General features: G+C 41.4%; 1 protein-coding gene across 1 annotated transcript in view; it reads left to right on the forward strand.

The window, feature by feature from the left end:
• The window catches only part of ANAPC5 (anaphase promoting complex subunit 5), a 43,830-nt gene extending 30,519 nt beyond the window's left edge, over positions 1 to 13,311 (forward strand). The window contains exons 12-17 of the mRNA XM_011287834.4: positions 70 to 144; positions 2,878 to 2,999; positions 3,458 to 3,565; positions 3,649 to 3,796; positions 12,425 to 12,587; positions 12,988 to 13,311. Of these exons, the coding sequence (XP_011286136.1) occupies positions 70 to 144; positions 2,878 to 2,999; positions 3,458 to 3,565; positions 3,649 to 3,796; positions 12,425 to 12,587; positions 12,988 to 13,199 (828 nt within the window). The 3' untranslated portion in view covers positions 13,200 to 13,311. The remainder of the gene's footprint in view (positions 1 to 69; positions 145 to 2,877; positions 3,000 to 3,457; positions 3,566 to 3,648; positions 3,797 to 12,424; positions 12,588 to 12,987) is intronic.
• Positions 13,312 to 19,968: the final 6,657 nt, after the last annotated feature.

Consider the following 19,968-nt stretch of genomic DNA (forward strand, 5'->3'; position numbering starts at 1 on the left):
TCCTATGAGTGGTGTAGCAGATGTAGTTTCAACACAGGTGTGTTCATCAGTTCGTGTGTTTCCATTTAGGGCTGTTTTGCCGCAGCTTCGGAAGTGTTGAAGCACTTGAAGGAACGATTCCCGCCGAATAGTCAGCATGCCCAGGTAATCTAACTTTTGCATGGCATCCGATTTATTTCCGAGGAGACCGTTTTTACTGTATTGTTGTCAGAGTGGAATATTTTAAGGCCTCCTCTCGGTTTCTTGTGTCTTGGTTCCTTTCTGTGTCATCTGTGCATTGAGGTCAATATACATGCATACCAGCCTCTAAGCTCTGTGCAAGGCAGAGAATGGGCGCCTGGGTGGCTTAGTCGTTTGAGTGTTTGACTCTTGATTTTGGCTCAGGTCATGATCTCAGGATTTGTGGGATTGAGCCCTGCATCGGGCTCCATGCTGATAGCACAGGGGCTGCTTGGGATTCTCTCTCTCCCTGTCTGCCTCTCCCACACTTGCCCTCTCTCTCTCTCTCTCTCTCTCTCTCTCTCTCTCTCAAAATAAATAAATAAACTTTAAAAAATAAAAAGAAGGCAGAGGGATGCATGGGTGACTCAGTTGGTTAAGTGTTTGACTTTGGCTCAGGTCATGATCTCAAAGTTCTTGAGTTTGAGCCCCATGTTGGGCTCTGTGCTGACAGCTCAGAGCCTGGAGCCTGCTTGGGATTCTGTGTCTCCCTCTCTCTGCCCCTCCCCTACTTGCGTGCATGCACATGTGCGCTCACTCGCTCTCTCCCTCTCCCTCTCTCAAAAATAAGCAAATATTAAAAAAAAAAAAAGGCAGAAAAATAAACTCTGATACAAGATTTAAAGATTTATTTAGGGAACTTTTTTTCTCTCTGTCTTCATAGTTTTAAGTTTGTATTCCTTATATCTCTAACTGGAAATAAGAAAAGAAAATCATCCATGTCCATGGACAGATCAAGAATTAGGTCTCAGTTTGGTGCTGTGTCTCTTACTTGGCAACTCTAATCTCTTCCTCCCAGAATTAAATAACCTTTGGGAAGATGTTGTGCCCAGAGGGAATTGAATTAATTTTATAAAGCAGTCCCAGGCCCTGTGTTCCTTATTGCACTTTATCTATCTCTAATGGGGCTGAGAAACCTGTTACAGGAGCCCCTTCTTCTTCCCTCACTTTCCAAGTTTAGTCTTCAATGGATTAGAGAATTTGAAATCTTAAGAGACCATGGCCTGGGAGTCTCCTAGTGCTGGTCACTGAGGCTGCCACTCCCACAGGTTGTTGGCTCCGTGGCATTAGCTATAGTGTGGGTGCCCCTCTGCATGTGAAGTGTGCTTGGGCCTCATCGCTGCCTTCAGCAGGCTATGATCTGAATTCAAAGTGCCCAGCTGGGAAGGTGGTCTGCACATAAGATAGAAGATGGGAGATGATAGCACCTAAGGATGATGTGGGAACGAAAGAATTAAGGGGGTTCTGTGGCAGTGCTAATGCAACGGAACAGTTTTGGTGACAGTTCTAGCTGTTGAAGAAAAAAAAAAGGCAATTCACAGTTCACAGAAAAAACATATGGCCAGTAGGTATATGATAAGATGCTCAGCCTGGCTGGCAGTCAGGGAAATACCAGACAACAGTAATGAGATATTTCATACCTGTTAGATTGGCCAAAGGTAGAATATCTGACAGTACCAAGTGTTGGCAAGGATATTACTGGTGGGAAGTATAAATTGGTATAACCCACTTGAAGAACAAATGGGCACTGTATTGAATTGAAGTTGTGTATATCCTCCACCCGTGTTTCCACTGCTTGCTGTAGACCTGACATAAACTCTTGCACCAGCAGAGATGCACGAGAATGTTGATTGCAGCATTGTTCAGAAGAGTGAAAAATTGGCACTACCTAAATACTCATCATTGTGAGAACAGATATTCGTATAATTGAGAACTATTCGTTAGTGGAAAGGATGAACTAGAGCTACTTGTATTAACATGTGTAAGTCTGGGGGGTGGGAGGGAGGGGAAAGTGGGTGATGGACATTGAGGAGGGCACCTGTTGGGATGAGCACTGGATGTTGAATGGAAACCAATTTGGCAATAAATTTCATATTGAATAAAACACACACACACACACACACACACACACACACACACACACACACACAAACATGTGTAAGTCCCAGAAAAATACTGTTGAGCTTAAGAGCAAGTTGTCAAAGGATACATAAAGTATAGTGGTATTTACTTTCTGCAAAATTTAAAAACCTACACGATCATACCATATATTGTTTAAGGGTAAGAATATATGCTGTAATAGTATAAAAACATGAATGGGAATGATAAACACCAAATCAGGTGCTTACTTTGGTTTTATTTATTTGTTTGTTTGTTTTTGAGAGAGAGAAAAAGAAGGCACCAGTGAGCAAGGGGCAGAGAAAGAGAGAATCCCAGGAGGGGCAGAGAGAGATATAGAGAGAGACAGAGAGAGAGAGAGGGAGAGAGAGAGACAGAGAGAAGCGGGGCTCGTGTTTACCCAATGCGGGACTCAGACTCACAAACCATTAGATCATGACCTGAGCTGAAGTCGGACACTTAACAACTGAGACACCCAGGTGCCCCAGGTGCTTACTTTGGATAAAGAAAGAGAGGAATGGAATTTGCAAAAGACTTCGTTAGTATGCAGTAATATCTGAAGCAAATCAAAATGTTATGTTTTGACAAAGTTGGTGATTGGCACACATGTGTTTGTTACTTTATTCTTAGGGCTTTTTTACATCCTTGAAATATTTATAAAAAATTTTTAAATCTCAAAAATGCTGAAATATTTTTATATCTGTTGAATAACGAGGTGGACACTTGCATTTTGTCCTCAATTTTTTTTTTTCTTATTAGCTATGGATGCTATGTGATCAAAAAATACAGTTTGACAGAGCAATGAATGATGGCAAATACCATTTGGCTGATTCACTTGTTACAGGAATCACAGCTCTTAACAGCATAGAGGGTGTATACAGGTAAGAAACTTTGAAGATTCCAACCCCAGAATAAGGTAGTTCTTAAATGGCTTTATTCTTATTTTTGTGTGGATTAATTTATTAACTTTAGCTTAGGAAAAAACTTTTTTTTCCTATTTATTACAGGAAATTAGAAAATACAGATGAGTAATAGGGAGAAAATAAGTATCACCCAGAGAAAATCATGAACATTCTAATATCTGTAATTCCAGACTTGTTTTTTTCTTGTGTGTGTGGGGGGGTGCCGGGAGGGGTGTATACACACGTGTTTACACACACACACACACGCACACTTTTTTTTCTCCTCTTTTAACAAAAATTGTATCAGGCAAAGTTCTTCCCCTTGGGAGGTTTACAGTCTAATTGAGGAAGTAGAGATTGTAACCCTGAAAGTGACTATACTTGCAACCCTGGTAAAATATCAGCATAACCATTTGTTTATTTTGTTTCTGTGTCAGAAAAGCAATTGTACTACAAGCTCAGAACCAAATGTCAGAGGCGCACAAGCTTTTGCAAAAATTGTTGATTCATTGTCAGAAAATCAGGAATACAGAAATGGTGATCAGGTAAGGGAAGTCCCTTGAACATTTCCTACAGGTGGTCCTTTGTGCTGGATCTTCTCATCCCATGTCTTCCTCTTTGTGGGCAGTGTCCTGCTGTCTGTGGCCGAGCTATACTGGCGGTCTTCCTCCCCTACCATCGCGCTGCCTGTGCTCCTGCAGGCTCTGGCCCTCTCCAAGGAGTACCGGTTACAGTACTTGGCCTCTGAAACGGTGCTGAACTTGGCTTTTGCTCAGGTAAGCTGATCTCTGTTTTTATAGCACATATTTGTGCTCAAGAACTGCTTAGTCTGTTACTGCTTTTTGGTTTTGAAAGGGATAATAATGAGCTTTGACTTCTTAATACTGAAGTCTGGGAATACAGTCTCATTGTGTAAGCCCTCCAGGAAGTCTGAAGCTGTGAACCTGGTGGCTATACCGAGCTGTGTATCTAATAAAGGGGATGCACCCATTCATCGAGGACACTTGCATCATATTAATGATTTAGCTGGCCCAGAGCTCTGCTTGATTAACAAGGGGATAAATAAAAAAATGAGGAAGTTGTGTGTTCATTGAAAGGTTTTGGAAGTTAAAAGGTATTTTATGTTTGTTTACTGTCTCCCCCTGAGGAATGTAAAGGCCGTGAGAAAAGGGACTTTGTTTTTTCCTTGCTGTATCTTCTGGTACCTAGTAGAACCTCTACATAATAGGCTTTTAATAAATGTTTATTGAATGAATGCATTTTGAACTCACTGGCGCTAGGAGAATTTACTAACTAAAGCAGAGATTTCCCAAACCATGCATTAGATTAATTAGGAAGGGGCACCTGCGTGGCTCAGTCCGTTGAGTGTCGGACTCTTGATTTTGGCTCAGATCATGTTTTACATTATGGTTTGTGGGTTCAAGCCCTGCGTTGGGCTGGCTCTGTGCTGACATCGTGGAGCCTGCTTGGGATTCTCTATCTTCCTGGTCTCTCTCTTTCTACCCTGCTCGTGCTTTTTCCTTCTCTCTCAAAATAAATAAATAAACTTTACAGAAAGAAAGAAAAGGGGCACCTGGGTGGCTCAGTTGGCTGAGCATCTGACTTCCGCTCAGGTCATGATCTCAAGGTTTGTGAGTTTGAGCCCCAGACAGCCTGTTGGTGCAGGGCCCGCTTCAGATCCTCTGTCCCCCTATCTCTCTGCCTCTTCCCTGCTTATGCTCTCTCTCTCTCTCTCAAAAAATAAACAAAACATTAAAAAAAAGAAGCAAGAAAAAAATTGGGAAGATTTAAAAAATATCTACATATCTGGGGGCACCTGGGTGGCTCAGTTGGTTAAGCATCCGACTTCAGCTCAAGTCATGATCTTGCAGTTCCTGGTTCAAGTCCCACATCAGGCTCTCTGCTATGAGCACAGAGCCCGCTTTGGATCCTGATCGTGTCTCCCTCTTTCTCTGCCCCTCCTCCACTTGTGCTTTCCTTCTCTCAAAAATAAATAAACATTAAAAAAAAATCTACATATCTGGCTTTGCCTTGAAACATGGAGTCAGAATCTCTAGGGAAGGAGCAGAGGACTCTAATCTGTTTTCCAGCTCTAGTGATTTTTTTTCTCAATTAAGATAAAATTCACGTAACATAAAATTTACCATTTTAATCATTTTAAAGGGTACAATTCAGTGGTTTTAAGAATATTTACAGTGTTTTGCAGCCATCAACACTGTTTAATTTCAGAATATCTTCATCATTCCGAAAAGAAACCTGGACTCATTAAGTAGTAACTCCCATTAACCACCAAGCTACTTTCTGTCTCTGTGGGTTTGCCTATTCCGGATCTTTCATATAAATGGAATCATACAATATCTGGCCTTATGTAGTCTGGCTTCTTCACTTAGTAAGATGTTTTCAGGGTTCATTCATGTTGAATGGGACGTTCAGCATGTGTCACTGCTTCATTCCTTTTATTATTTATTTATTCTTTTATTCCTTTATTTATTTTAAGTTTATTTATTTATTTTGAGAGAGAGAGAGAGTGCCAAAGAGAGGAGAGAGAGAATCCAAAGCAGGCTCCACACTATCAGTGTGGAGCCTGAAGCGGGACTCAAACCCATGAACTGTGAGATCATGACCTGACCTGAAATGAAGAGTGGGAAGCTTAACCGACTGAGCCACCCAGGTGCCCCGCTTCATTCCTTTTAATGGCTGAATAATACTCCATTGGATGGATAGACTACATTTTGTCCATCCGTTGGTAGACATTTGGGTCAGCTATTATAAATAGCTGCTTTAAAAAATTATTTTTAATTGTTTATTTATTTAGAGAGAGAGGGAGAGAGAATATCCCAAGCAGGCTTTGCACTGTCAGCACAGAGCCCAACTTGGAGCTAGATCCCACTAGATCCCATGAACTATGAGATCATGATCTGAGCTGAAATCAAGAGTCAGATGCTTAACCAACTGAGCCACCCAGGTGCCCCTGAATAGCTGCTTTTAACATTCACATATAAGTTTTTGTGTAGTTACATGTTTTCATTTCTCTTGGACTTACTTAAGAGTAGAATTGCTGGGTCATATGATAATTCCATATCTAACTTTTTGTGGAACCACCAAACTTCCACAGTGACTGCACCATCTCTTCTCACCAGCAATGTATGAAGGTTCCGGTTTTTCCATGTTCTTGCCAGTACTTGTTATTTTCCTTTTTTTTTTTTTTTTTTGGTATTATACCCATCTGACTATAAAGTTCTATCTCATTGTGGTTTTGATTTGTATTTTTCTAATAACTCATGATATTGAGCATCTTTTTGTGTGCTCTTGGCCATTTGTATATATTCTTTGGAGACATGTCTAAGTCCTTTATCCACTTTTTAATTGGGTTATTGTCTTTTTGATGTTCAGTTATAAGATTGTTTTGTATATTCTGAATACTAGACCCTTGTCAGATATATGATTTGGAAATATGTTCTTTTCTCGGGGTTGTCTTTTTACTTTCTTGATCATGTCCTTTGATGCACTAAAGTTTTAAAATTTGATGAAATCCAATTTACCCTTTTTTTTCTTTTGCTGCTTGTGCTTTTTTTTTTTTTTTAAGTTCTTTGTTTTTTGTTTTTTTGGTTTACTTATTTTTGAGAGAGAGAGAGAAAGACAGAGCACAGGCAGGGGAGGGCCAGGGAGAGAGGGAGACACAGAATCCAAAGCAGGCTCCAGGCTCTGAGCTGTCAGCACAGAGGCTCTCAGAGCCTGACACGAGGATTGAACTCATGAGCCATGAGATCATGACCTGAACTGAAGTCAGAACTCAACTGACTGAGCCACCCAGGCACCCCTGTTGCTTGTGCTTTTGATGTTCTCCTTAAGAAACTGTTGCTTAATCCAAGTTCACAAAGATTTATACTTATGTTTCCTTCTAAGGTTTTGAATAGTTTTAGCTCTTCCATTTAGGTCTTTGATCAATTTAGAGTTAATTTTTTTAAAGTTTATTTATTTATTTTGAGAGAGGGAGAGAGCAGGGGAGGGGCAGAGAGAGAGGGGAGGGAGAATCCCAAGCAAACAAACCCTAAGATCATGACCCAAGCCAAAATCAAGATTCAGATGCCCAACCAACTGAGCCACCCAAGTGCCCTATTTTTGAGTTAATTTTTATATATGGCGTGAGGTAGGAGTCCAGCTTTATTCTTTCACATATGGATATCCCGGTGTCAAAGCACTACTTGTTGAAAACACTGTTCTTTTCCCATTGAGTAGTCTTGGCATCCGTGTCAAAAATATTGATCATTAATGTATGGATTTATTTCTGCACTCTCAGTTCTATTCCATTGGTCTGTTCTTATGATAATACCACACTGTTTGATTATTATATCTTTGTAGTAAACTTAAAATTAGGATGGAAGTAAGAGTTCTCTAATTTTGTGCTTCTTTTTTCAAGATCATTTTGGCTGTTGGTATTCTCTTGCAATTCCATATGAATTTTAGAATAGCTTGTCCATTTCAGTAAAAATAGTATTTAGAGTTTTGATAAGGAATGTGTTCAATCTGTAGATGAATTTGGAGAGTGTTACCATCTTCACACTATTAAATCTTCCAGTCCATTAACACAGGCTGTCTTTTTTTTTTTTAGGTCTTCTTTAATTTCTTTTTCTTTTCTTTTCTTTTTTTTTTTTTTTTTTTTAAGTTTACTTATTTATTTTGAGGCAGGGAGGAGCAGAGAGAGAGGAAGGGAGAGAGAGAATCCTAAGCAGATTCTTTGCTGCCAGCGCAGAGCCCAGTGTGGGGATCGAACTCATGAACCATGAGATCATGATCTAAGCCAAAATCAGGAGTTGGATGCTTAACGAGCTGAGTCACCCAGGTGCCCTAGGTCTTCTTTTTAGTTTTTTATTTTATTTATTTATTTTGAGAGGAGAGAGAGCAAGCAGGGGAGGGGCAGAGAGAGAGAGAATCCCAAGCAGGCTCCACACTGTTAGTGCAGAGCCCGATGCAGGGCTTGAACACACGAATGGTGAGATCATGACCCGAGCTGAAATCAAGAGTTGGATGCTTAACCGACTGAGCCATCCAGGTGCTCCCCCCGCCCCCCAGGTCTTCTTTCATATCTTCAATAGTGTCTTCTAGTTTTCAGTGTACAATTCTTACAGTTTCTTAGTTAAATTTATTCCTAAGTATTTTATTCTTTTTGATGCTATCATAAATGGAATTTTAAAAATTAATTTTATTTTTGGATTGTTCATTGCTAGTGTATATTGATCTTACATCCTGCAACTTTGCTGAACTTGTTTAATACCTGTTACAGGTTTTTAAGGATTCTTTAGAAGTTTTCTGTATATAAGATCATGTAACTCTGCAAATACAGAGTTTTACTTCTTCCATTGCAATTTGAATGCCTTTCATTTCTTTTTCTTGCCCAATTGCCCCATGTAGAACTTTCAGAACAGTGCTGAATAGAAGTGGCAAGAATATACATACTTGTTTTTGCTCCTGATCTTAGGGGCATGATTTCAGTCTTTTTTTTTTTTTTTTTCTGTTAATGTACTTTATTTGTTTGTTTGTTTATTTATTTATTTATTTAATATATGAAATTTATTGTCAAATTGGTTTCCATACAACACCCAGTGTTCATCCCAAAAGATGCCCTCTTCATTGCCCATCACCTCCCCTCCCCTCCCTCCCACCCCTCATCAACCCTCAGTTTGTTCTCAGTTTTTAAGAGTCTCTTATGCTTTGGCTCTCTCCCACTCTAACCTCTTTTTTTTTTTTTTTCTTCCCCTCCCCCATGGATTTCTGTTAAGTTTCTCAGGAGGATCCACATAAGAGTGAAAACATATGGTATCTGTCTTTCTCTGTATGGCTTATTTCACTTAGCATCACACTCTCCAGTTCCATCCATGTTGCTACAAAGGGCCATATTTCATTCTTTCTCATTGCCATGTAGTACTCCATTGTGTATATAAACCACAGTTTCTTTCTTTTTTTTTTTTTTTTTAAACCACAGTTTCTTTATCCATTCATCAGTTGATGGACATTTAGGCTTTTTCCATAATTTGGCTATTGTTGACAGTGCTGCTATAAACATTGGGGTACAAGTGCCCCTATGCATCAGTACTCCTGTATCCCTTGGGTAAATTCCTAGCAGTGCTACAGCTGGGTCATAGAGTAGGTCTATTTTTAATTTTTTGAGGAACCTCCACACTGTTTTCCAGAGCGGCTGCACCAGTTTGCATTCCCACCAACAGTGCAAGAGGGTTCCCGTTTTTCCACATCCTCTCCAGCATCTATAGTCTCCTGATTTGTTCATTTTGGCCACTCTGACTGGCGTGAGGTGATATCTGAGTGTGGTTTTGATTTGTATTTCCCTGATGAGGAGTGCCGTTGAGCATCTTTTCATGTGCCTGTTGGCCATCTGGATATCTTCTTTAGAGAAGTGTCTATTCATGTTTTCTGCCCATTTCTTCACTGGATTATTTGTTTTTTGGGTGTGGAGTTTGGTGAGCTCTTTATAGATTTTGGATACTAGCCCTTTGTCCGATATGTCATTTGCAAATATCTTTTCCCATTCCGTTGGTTGCCTTTTAGTTTTGTTGATTGTTTCCTTTGCTGTGCAGAAGCTTTTTATCTTCATGAGGTCCCAATAGTTCATTTTTGCTTTTAATTCCCTTGCCTTTGGAGATGTGTCAAGTAAGAAATTGCTGCGTGTGAGGTCAGAGAGGTCTTTTCCTGCTTTCTCCTCTAGTGTTTTGATGGTTTCCTGTCTCACATGCAGGTCCTTTATCCATTTTGAGTTTATTTTTGTGAATGGTGTAAGTAAGTGGTCTAGTTTCATTCTTCTGCATGTTGCTGTCCAGTTCTCCCAGCACCATTTGTTAAAGAGACTGTCTTTTTTCCATTGGATATTCTCTCCTGCTTTGTCAAAGATTAGTTGGCCATACTTTTGTGGGTCTAGTTCTGGGGTTTCTATTCTATTCCATTGGTCTATGTGTCTGTTTTTGTGCCAATACCATGCTGTCTTGATGATTACAGCTTTGTAGTAGAGGCTAAAGTCTGGGATTGTGATGCCTCCTTCTTTGGTCTTCTTCTAAAAAATTACTTTGGCTATTCGGGGCCTTTTGTGGTTCCATATGAATTTTAGGATTGCTTGTTCTAGCTTCGAGAAGAATGCTGGTGCAATTTTGATTGGGATTGCATTGAATGTATAGATAGCTTTGGGTAGTATTGACATTTTAACAATACTTATTCTTCCAACCCATGAGCATGGAATGTTTTTCCATTTCTTTATATCTTCTTCAATTTCCTTCATAAGCTTTCTATAGTTTTCAGCATACAGATCTTGTACATCTTTGGTTAGATTTATTCCTAGGTATTTTATGCTTCTTGGTCCAATTGTGAATGGGATCAGTTTATTTGTCTTTCTGTTGCTTCATTATTAGTGTATAAGAATGCAACTGATTTCTGTACATTGATGTTGTATCCTGCAACTTTGCCGAATTCATGTATCAGTTCTAGCAGACTTTTGGTGGAGTCTATCAGATTTTCCATGTATAATATCATGTCATCTGCAAAAAGTGAAAGCTTGACTTCATCTTTGCCAATTTTGATGCCTTTGATTTCCTAGCACTTCCAACACTATGTTAAACAACAGCGGTGAGAGTGTACATCCCTGTCGTGTTCGGTCTTTCATTTTTAACTATGATGTTAACTGTGGATTTTGCATAGATGCACTGGTACTAAGTTGAGGAAGTTCCCTTCTACTCCTGAATATTTTTATCATGAAAAGGTGTTGGGGTTTTGTGAAATGCTTTTTCTGTATCAGTTGAGTAGATCATGTGGTATTTTTCCTTTATTCTATTAATATTGTATATTACATTGATTTTTTTACATATTGAACTACTGTTGCATTCTTGGGATAAATCCTACTTGATTATGATGTATGATTTTTTGTTTTTTTGAGAGAGTGAGTGGGGGAGGGGCAAAGGGAGAGAGAATCTTAAGCAGGCTTCATGGCCAGCACAGACCCCAGTGTGGGGCTCGATGCAAGACTTGATCTCACAACTGTGAGATTATGACCTGAGCCAAAATCAAGAGTTAGACACTTCACCGACTGAGCCACCCAGGTGCCCCCGTGTATGATCCTTTTAATATGCTATTGGATTTGGTTTGCTAGTATTTGTTGAGGATTTTTGCATGCGTATTCATAAGGGATATTGGTCTGTAGTTTTCTTTCCTTTGATACCTTTATTTTGCTTTGGTATTAGGGCAACAGTGGCCTTACAAAGTGAGTTCCTTTCTCTTCTATTTTTGGAAGAATGAGAAGGATTGGTGTTAATTCTTCTTTAAATGTTTCGTAGAATTTACCAAGTTCTGTTCTTTGGTGTATATGTGTTTATAATTGTGTCTTCTTGATGAATTGACCCGTTAGCAGTATATAATGCCCTTTGTCTTTTGTAACAGTTTTTGACTTAAAGTCTGTTTTGTTTGATGTAAGTGTAGTCACTCCAGCTGTCTTCTGGCTACTGTTTGATGGAGTATCTCTTTTATGTTCTTTTACTTTCAGCCTGTTTGTGTCTTTTTTTTTTTTAAGCCTATTTGTCTTTTAACCAAGAGTGAGTCTCCTTGTAGATAGCATATAGTCAGATCATGTTTATTTTAAATCTACTCTGCTAATCTCTGCTTTTTAACTGAAGAGTTTAATTCATTTATATTTAATGTAATTATAGATTTGAAATTTTTTTTTTCCAACGTTTATTTATTTTTGGGACAGAGAGAGACAGAGCATGAACGGGGGAGGGGCAGAGAGAGAGGGAGACACAGAATCGGAAACAGGCTCCAGGCTCTGAGCCATCAGCCCAGAGCCTGACGCGGGGCTCGAACTCACGGACCGCGAGATCGTGACCTGGCTGAAGTCGGACGCTTAACCGACTGCGCCACCCAGGCGCCCCAATGTAATTATAGATTTGAAAGGACTTCTATTTTGCTATTTTTTTCTATATATTTCTTACATCTTTTTTGTTCCTCGGTTTCTCCATTACTGTTTCTTTTGTGTTAAATGGATGTTTCTTGTTTATTTTACTGTATACTTTCGAGTTATTTCTTAGTGGTTCCCCTTCTCCCAATGATTCTTGCACAATAAGTTTAACCCTTTGGAATCACCAAGCTAAAGGATATTGATTCTGAATGTTGTTGTAAAGACAAAAACCTTCCTATAGTGTGAATAACTACTACCTGCTATATCCATCATAATCTGAAGTCAGATTGTCATACAGTGTTTTCTAGGAGTGTGGTGCATATTAAATGTAGTACATGTCAGGGAGAACATAAGCCAGACATGGCCATTCAGGAAATAAGGTTCAGAAATAAAGCCTTTTCTGTAGTGGGCAGTGGGTGTGGGTAGGTACAGTACCACAATGTTTCTTTTTCAGCTCATCCTTGGAATCCCAGAACAGGCCTTAAGTCTTCTCCACATGGCCATTGAGCCCATCTTGGCTGACGGGGCTGTCCTGGACAAAGGCCGCGCCATGTTCTTGGTGGCCAAGTGCCAGGTGGCTTCAGCAGCTGCTTATGATCCACCAAAGAAAGCAGAAGGTAGGGAACCATACAAAGATTGCTATGCAATACTATTGCAGAAAAAAAATTAAATTTAGGACCCAGAAGAAGGAAGACATTAAATTTGGGATAGTATTTAAGTTCTCAAATACACGTTAAGATTTATGCAGTATTTAAAGTGCTTTGACATGCATGCTTGGGGTGAAGGTTGAGGGCAAGTGAATGATTATTTTAACCCTACAGAACCAAGTACCAGGCTGGAAATCAGGACTAAAGACCTTTTTTAAAACCTCCCACTAGTGTATTTTTTTCTTCTCAAAGAGTAGAGTATAAAAGTATCTCTGGTACATGTTAAACCAATGAAAGTAGATGTCAAGTTTTGAAAATTGTATGCAAAGTGTTGAGTTAAACATTGTGCTTTTTTCCCATTTTCCATCAGCTCTGGAGGCAGCCATTGAGAATCTCAATGAAGCCAAGAACTATTTTGCAAAGGTCGACTGCAAAGAGCAAATCAGAGATGTTGTTTACTTCCAGGCCAGACTCTACCACACCTTGGGGAAGACCCAGGAGAGGAACCGATGCGCGATGCTCTTCCGGCAGCTGCATCAGGAACTGCCCTCTCATGGGGTGCCCTTGATAAATCATCTCTAGTGAGAGCATCCCTGCTGGGCCGCTATACAGAATATAAGATTTTGGACTTCCCCTCCCTCCATGTAAATGATGTATTTGATGTCTGTCTTATCAATAAACTGCATTCTGATTAGTTTGTCTTATTTTGTTGCTAGAATATACATACTTATTTTTTCCCTTTTCTTTTTGATAGCAAAAGATACCAACTTTTTGTTGATAAACAGCTGTTTTATTAATAAGCTATTACAAGTGTTAAAGGTTATGTTCTCTCTGGGCAAAGTTGCCAGTGTCTTCTTAGGATCTGTGCACATTCTGCATCATCACAGGAATTTGTATTTAGCACCTATGCTCAGACATCAGCTCTTCTGGGTATCGGCAGGTCTCTCCAGGGGGTCAGTGGAGGTTTCTCTAAGACTTAGATTTTCCTTCTGAAGTTTCCCTGCTTTGTTGGACTGAGCTGGGGGGTTGTGGTGGGCCTGTGTGTGCTTGTAAGCACATGTTGGTTCTTGACTGGAAATTAAGAAGGAAAAGATCTGTTTATGGTTTTTGGACCAATGACAAGAAACAGATTTCAGTCACTTTCTGGGTATTTGTTTTCTTCTGTCTTCTACATTACTGTATTTCTTCTCTCTTTAACTATATTAATGAAGGATGATGATAACAAGTCTAGGAATTCATTATGAATGAGGGGATTATAAATTAAGAAAAGGTCTAAAGCTCAGAGGTGTGTGGATGCTATCACTCAAATATGTAGAGTATCTAATTTACACATCTCAACCCTGCCTTTAAGCAGAACCAGTTATTGCTTTGCAAATTTATCTTATCCCTCAGTGTTCACAGGAAAATCACTCTGTTTCAAGTCCAAAACAGCAACAAGGAACCAACCAAATTTTTCAGCTTCTATCATTGGCTCTTTCTCCGTTAAATTTAAACCTTCTGATGGAAAATAATTTATCTCCAGGGCTCTTTGAAACAGCGTAAAACAACTCCCACTCATAGGGAGCATTTGCCGGCTAAAGACAGCCGCTCTGGAAACAAGAGACTCTGTAAAGATAGAGACAGTAAGTGGTATGTTGATGTTTAAAAATCTTAAATTAGGGGCGCCTGGGTGGCTCAGTCGGTTGAGCGTCCGACTTCGGCTCAGGTCGTGATCTCACCGTCCGTGAGTTCAAGACCCCCGTTGGGCTCTGTGCTGACAGCTTGGAGCCTGGAGCCTGCTTCAGATTCTGTGTCTCTCTCTCTCTCTGACCCTCCCCCATTCATGCTCTGTTTCTTTCTGTCTCAAAAATAAATAAATGTGAAAAAAAATTAAAAATATTAAATTAATTTGAAAGGTTATATATGGAGATAGTAAAAGTTAAATTTTTTTTTAATTTTTTTTTCAACGTTTATTTATTTATTTTTGGGACAGAGAGAGACAAAGCATGAACGGGGGAGGGACAGAGAGAGAGGGAGACACAGAATCGGAAACAGGCTCCAGGCTCTGAGCCATCAGCCCAGAGCCTGACGCGGGGCTCGAACTCATGGACCGTGAGATCGTGACCTGGCTGAAGTCGGACGCTTAACCGACTGCGCCACCCAGGCGCCCCAAAAAGTTAAATATTCTTAAAGGCTGTAGAGTAAAAAGTAATTCTTCCTCCCAGGTAGTAACCACAATTACCAGTTTCTTTTTATTCTTCCAAATATAGTCTCTCATCTGATGTCAGTTTTGGCCCATGTATTTAAACTACAGTCTTTCTAGCCTAAGAAGTGATCACTCTGTCTCAGTGTAAGAAGGTTCAAGAGATGGGACAACATTGCTCAGCCGATCCCTCATGCATCAACATTAAAAACCAGAAATCATCAGATCTGACCAGGACTAACTACATGATTTGTGGGGCCAGTGCAAAGTAAAAATACAAAGCCTCTATTAAGTAGAGCATTAAACCAGGTAAGTGGCACAATTCAGTTGGAAACAGCAGAGTGACCCCCACATTCATAACTGGGTTACAACTCATTGGCTTTTTTCCTGGTGGAGCATTTGGTGAGGGAAGAGTCAGACTGGTGTAATGATGGGTGGTTTAATATAGGAGTGTAACAAAATGATGATTTGTTTAAATGGGGAAAGGGTTTGGCGAGGAGGGAATTGAAGCTATATAGCCAGTGGCCCTTCGGGTCTACACCAGAGAACTTACAGAGAAGAAAGTTGTAGTGACCCAAGCCAGTGGCTTGGCATGGTGGGAACTCTACCAGCAGGTTTGGTGTTGAGTGTTTCCAGGCCTGGGGCAAATGGGAGCAAATATTTTAACACTTAACAGACTGCCCTGTTGTAATTTATGTAAATATACTAATACATTTAATCTTTACAAGAATCCTAAGAAGTTGGCTACAGCATTAATCCCATTTAACAGACAGGAAACCAAGGCATAAGGAGATTAAGTCACTCATTCACCCAAGGCCACACAGCTGGTAGGTTGCAGAGCTGGGAATCCAACCCAGTTGCTACATTACCCTAGAGCTGCCTGTTCCTGGAGTTTTGAAAAGCACTGTAATGTTTTTGTGAACATTCTTTTCCAGTTCATTGGGCACATAGTTGTCATTTATCTAGTGCCCAATATAGGCTAGACACTGTGCTGGATACTTCCACACATACCATCTCTAATGCTTGTCGGCCAAATACCATTTTACACTTGAGGAGACTGCCTCAGAGAGTTGGCCTAATCCAGCCCCCTCACTAGTGAGGATCAGTCCCGGTGTACAGGCTTCTCAACCTCATCCCGGGACCACCTTTGTATTGACCTATATGCCTTGAATGCGTCTACTTGTTCAGAGCATTTTACATTTTGCCCTGATGTTTTTGGGTATTACACTGATTTTTTTCTTTCTCGTAGCACATCTAAGACAAACGAAGAGCTTCATCTGTGTCCCTGCCGACTTCTCCTTTTATGCTGTTGCTTATGTTTGAGACTAATAAACATATTAATCTCACTGCTCATTGAAGGGAAACTTCCCAGGCTTTTTTTCTTTTTTTTTCTTTTTTTTTCAACTGGTGTTTTTCTACTTTCCTGTTGAATGGGAAGGAATTCAATGAATTAAGTATATCAGCATGATTTATCCTGCTCTCTCTACCTGGATGTTCAAGGTTTGGAGAGTGGAATATTCCAGTGAACACCATGAGTAGAACATAGAACAGTTCCTAAAGGAAAAGACAAAGCCTTGGCAGGAGCTTATGATGCTGTACTATGTGGTGAGATAGTTAAAAAAAAATTTTTTTTTAATGTTTATTTATTTTTGAGAGAGCAAGACAGAGTGTGAGCAGGGGCAGTGGCAGAGAGAGAGGGAGACACGGAATCCGAAGCAGGTGCCAGGCTCTGAGCTGTCAGCACAGAGCCTGATGCGGGGCTCAAACCCACGAACTGTGAGCTCATGACCTGAGCCAAAGTTGGACGCTTAACCGACTGAGCCATCCAGGCGCCCCAGTGGGATAATTTTTAAGTCTTACTTTTCAGCCCCTCCCTTGTACTGTCCAAGTTTTCTTAAAAATAAGATTCAGATGCTTTGTTTACTTATTTTCTTGGCAATCTGTGTTGTCAAGACAACAAGATCTGTTTGCCTAGAATAGGTCTTTCTAGTGTTCTTGGAGGAAAAAACCCAAAAAGCAAAGCCAATTTTTTAAAAAAATTTTTATTTTAGAGATTGAGAGCATGAGCGGGGGAGAGGGGCGGAAGGGGAGAGAGAAAGAGGGAGAAGGAGAGAGAGAGAGAGAGAGAGAGGGAGAGGAAGAGGGAGAAAGAGAGAGAGAGAGAGAGAGAGAGAGAGAGAGAGAGAGAGAGAGAGAGAATCTTAAGCGGGCTCTATGCTTAGCATGGAGCCTGATGCAGGGCTCGATCCCACGACCTTGGGATCATGACCTGAGCTAAAATCAAGAGTTGGATGCTTGACTGACTAAGCAACCCAGATGCCCCAAGCAAGGCCAATTTTTATTTTCATATCTCTAAGAAGAAAATGGTTTCCTTCAGTGGGATGATTCCTATCATAAGAAAGGCCAAATGTCAATGAAAGGCAATTATGATGTTCCCTGCTTTTTTCTAATTCACTTCAATAAGGAAGGCACATAATTGATGGGGTTTTAAGCTCTGTACTAAGTATATTAATAGTTAGCACCTCTGAGCACATACGTGCCAGGCACCAAGCTGTTATCTTCACACACGTAATTGTATTTAAACTGAGCCTGTGAACTAGGTTTGTTATCTCCCTTTGACAGCTGATGAAACCGAAATCCCTTGTCCAAGACCATAGACCTGGTAACTAGCAAAGCTGGGATTTGAGCTACATCTGTTTTGACTCCAAAGTCACTGCTTTCAACCACAATGCTAAAGATAAACAAATGTTTCAGATGCGGTACTCATCTGTCCTCCAGGAATTTATAGCTCTCTTGGCAAGTCTGAACCCATTAGTGAAAAGGAAGGAATAGAGACAACCTGGTGGCCGAGCATCCATTACGTGGTATAGTCCTTGCCACAGGAGGTCAGAGAGGGGAGAGATCAAGGAGGGCCTGGGTCATAACATTTCAGGAACTTCTTGCAGAAAGTAGTGGATCTTGGGCTAGAGTTTGGATTTGAATGGGCACTTTCTTGCCTGTCTCACATAACTGGCTTCTTGCTTTATACAGCTGTATGAATATCTAAGTTTCTGACTGTTAGTTATAGTGTTCTAATACGACATAGATGATTTAGTAACATGATATAAACATACAGAATTGTATATTTTAACAAGTAGCAGGTACAGACATCAACCAATATCTATTTTGGTTTCTTTAGTAAAGCAGGGGTTGCCAAGCTATTGCTCACATGGGTCAAATCTGACATGTCGCCTGTTTTTAGAGGTCCTGCTAGCTGAGATTGGTTGAAACATTTTTAAATGGTTGAAGAGAAATCAAAACAATATTTTGTGACATGGGAAAATGAAATACAATTTAACTTTGAGTGTCTGTAAATAAGAGTTTTATCGGGACACAGCCACACCCATTCATTTATTTTTTGTCTATGGCTGCTAGAATGGCAGAGTGAGAAGTTGTCACAGAGACCACATGGCCTGAAAGCCAAAAATATTTACTATCTGGCCCTTTACAAAAAAAGTTTGTTGACCCCTGACATAGAGTCAGATATGTTCAAAGTGCTCCCTAATACATATTTTGGGGGAGAATATAGCAAACTATAGAAAAATAAAGAACTATGCATCCACCACTCAGAACTGACTTAACATTTTACCATTTGCTTCAAGTACATTCATAAGTGAAAGGCACAAAACTGTCTGGGTTGCTTGTCTCTATTCTCTGTCCCTACTCCCATCTTTGTAGCAGATTGTCATGAATTTAATTCACAGCCAATCCCTATTAACCTTTTTAAAAAACACTTATGTGTAAGCATGTGTCCATGAACAAGATAGACTATGTGGGGGTTTTAAATACGAACTGTACATCATACTGTATTCTGCAACTTGCTCCTTTACACAGCATTCTGGTTTGGGGATCTTCCCATATGTGTGCAAATAGATGTAATGTACTCCTTTGAACTATTGACAGTATCCCATCAAACGGCCATAACACGTTTTGTTTATCCATTCCCCTGATGAACATTTAGGAAGGCTATTTCTGGGTTTTCACTATTACCACAAAAGCATGAGACCTGGTGAATATCAGAAAGGGTGTACATCTTATCCAAAAGCTCTGAATTGTCTATGAGGGCTCCTGTAGCATGGAAATACCAGAGGACCTCAACAGAAATCCACCCAGTTGACAAGAGGACTTTGAACCTTTAATTACTTTGGCCTTTGACTCCCCTCTGGACTTGATTCCCTTTTGGCTTCTTGGCAGGGTCAGGGAAGACATCCCTTGGGTAACTTTTGGTTCAGGACTGGGTTTCAAAACCATCTAAGGCCGCTAGGTCAGGTAACCCTTGAGGTCTTCTCTCTCCCTCCCCCTGCAGTGCTGTTTAGTCCCAGATGGGGGACTAAACACACTCTCAAGGCTCCAGCAAAGTACGGCACCCAAAGGGGTAGACTGTGAAGAATATGATGTATCTCACAAAAAGCATCTAAGTAGTTTTGGGGGAAAGCTAGAACTTCATTGGGTTTGGAGTAGTTTGGTACATCCGGTGGAGTGGGGGTGGGAAAGGAACAGTGTTCCCCAGCCTTTAGGGCAGGCCCCGAGCGGTGGTCAGTGGAGAGGCGGGTGAGGAAGGGGGTTCCCCGAATGAGCGGTGACCCGAATCAGGCCGCATCCACCTCCCGGCAGCTGGTGCAGAGGCAGCAGCCCCGGGACGGAAGCCAGGCCGCGAGGCGGGACCCTGGGTGTCCCGCGGGCTTGGGGAACTTTCCACGACTCAGCCGCCGCCCTGCAGTCCCCGCGTCTGGCCAAACAATGCGAGCGCTGCCCGCGCGTCCGGCCTGCCCTAGGGTGCCGCAGCCGCCGCGGAGAGAACGGGCGTAGGGGCGCGCCGCGGACGGGGGCAAAGTTGCCGCGCAGCCTCTCGCGCTCGGACGCCCGGCAGGTCTCTCCCCTCCTCGCGGGTCCGCGGCCTCCTTCCACCGCTCCCGGCCCCGCCTCACTTCCCCTCGCCGCCGCCTCCTCCCCTTTCTTCTCCTGCTCCACCCCCCCCCCCCCCACGCCAGCCTTGCCGCTACTTTCGTCTCAGCCGGCTCCCACCTCCCCGCCCTCACCCGAGCGGGGCCGAGCCGGCGGGGGCGCGCCGAGGGCGGCTCCGCGCCCGGGTTTCCAGCGGCCGCGGCCAATCCCCGCGCAGCCCGCGGC

This window comes from Felis catus, chromosome D3 (assembly GCF_018350175.1).
Source record: "Felis catus isolate Fca126 chromosome D3, F.catus_Fca126_mat1.0, whole genome shotgun sequence".
Taxonomy (NCBI): domain Eukaryota; kingdom Metazoa; phylum Chordata; class Mammalia; order Carnivora; family Felidae; genus Felis; species Felis catus.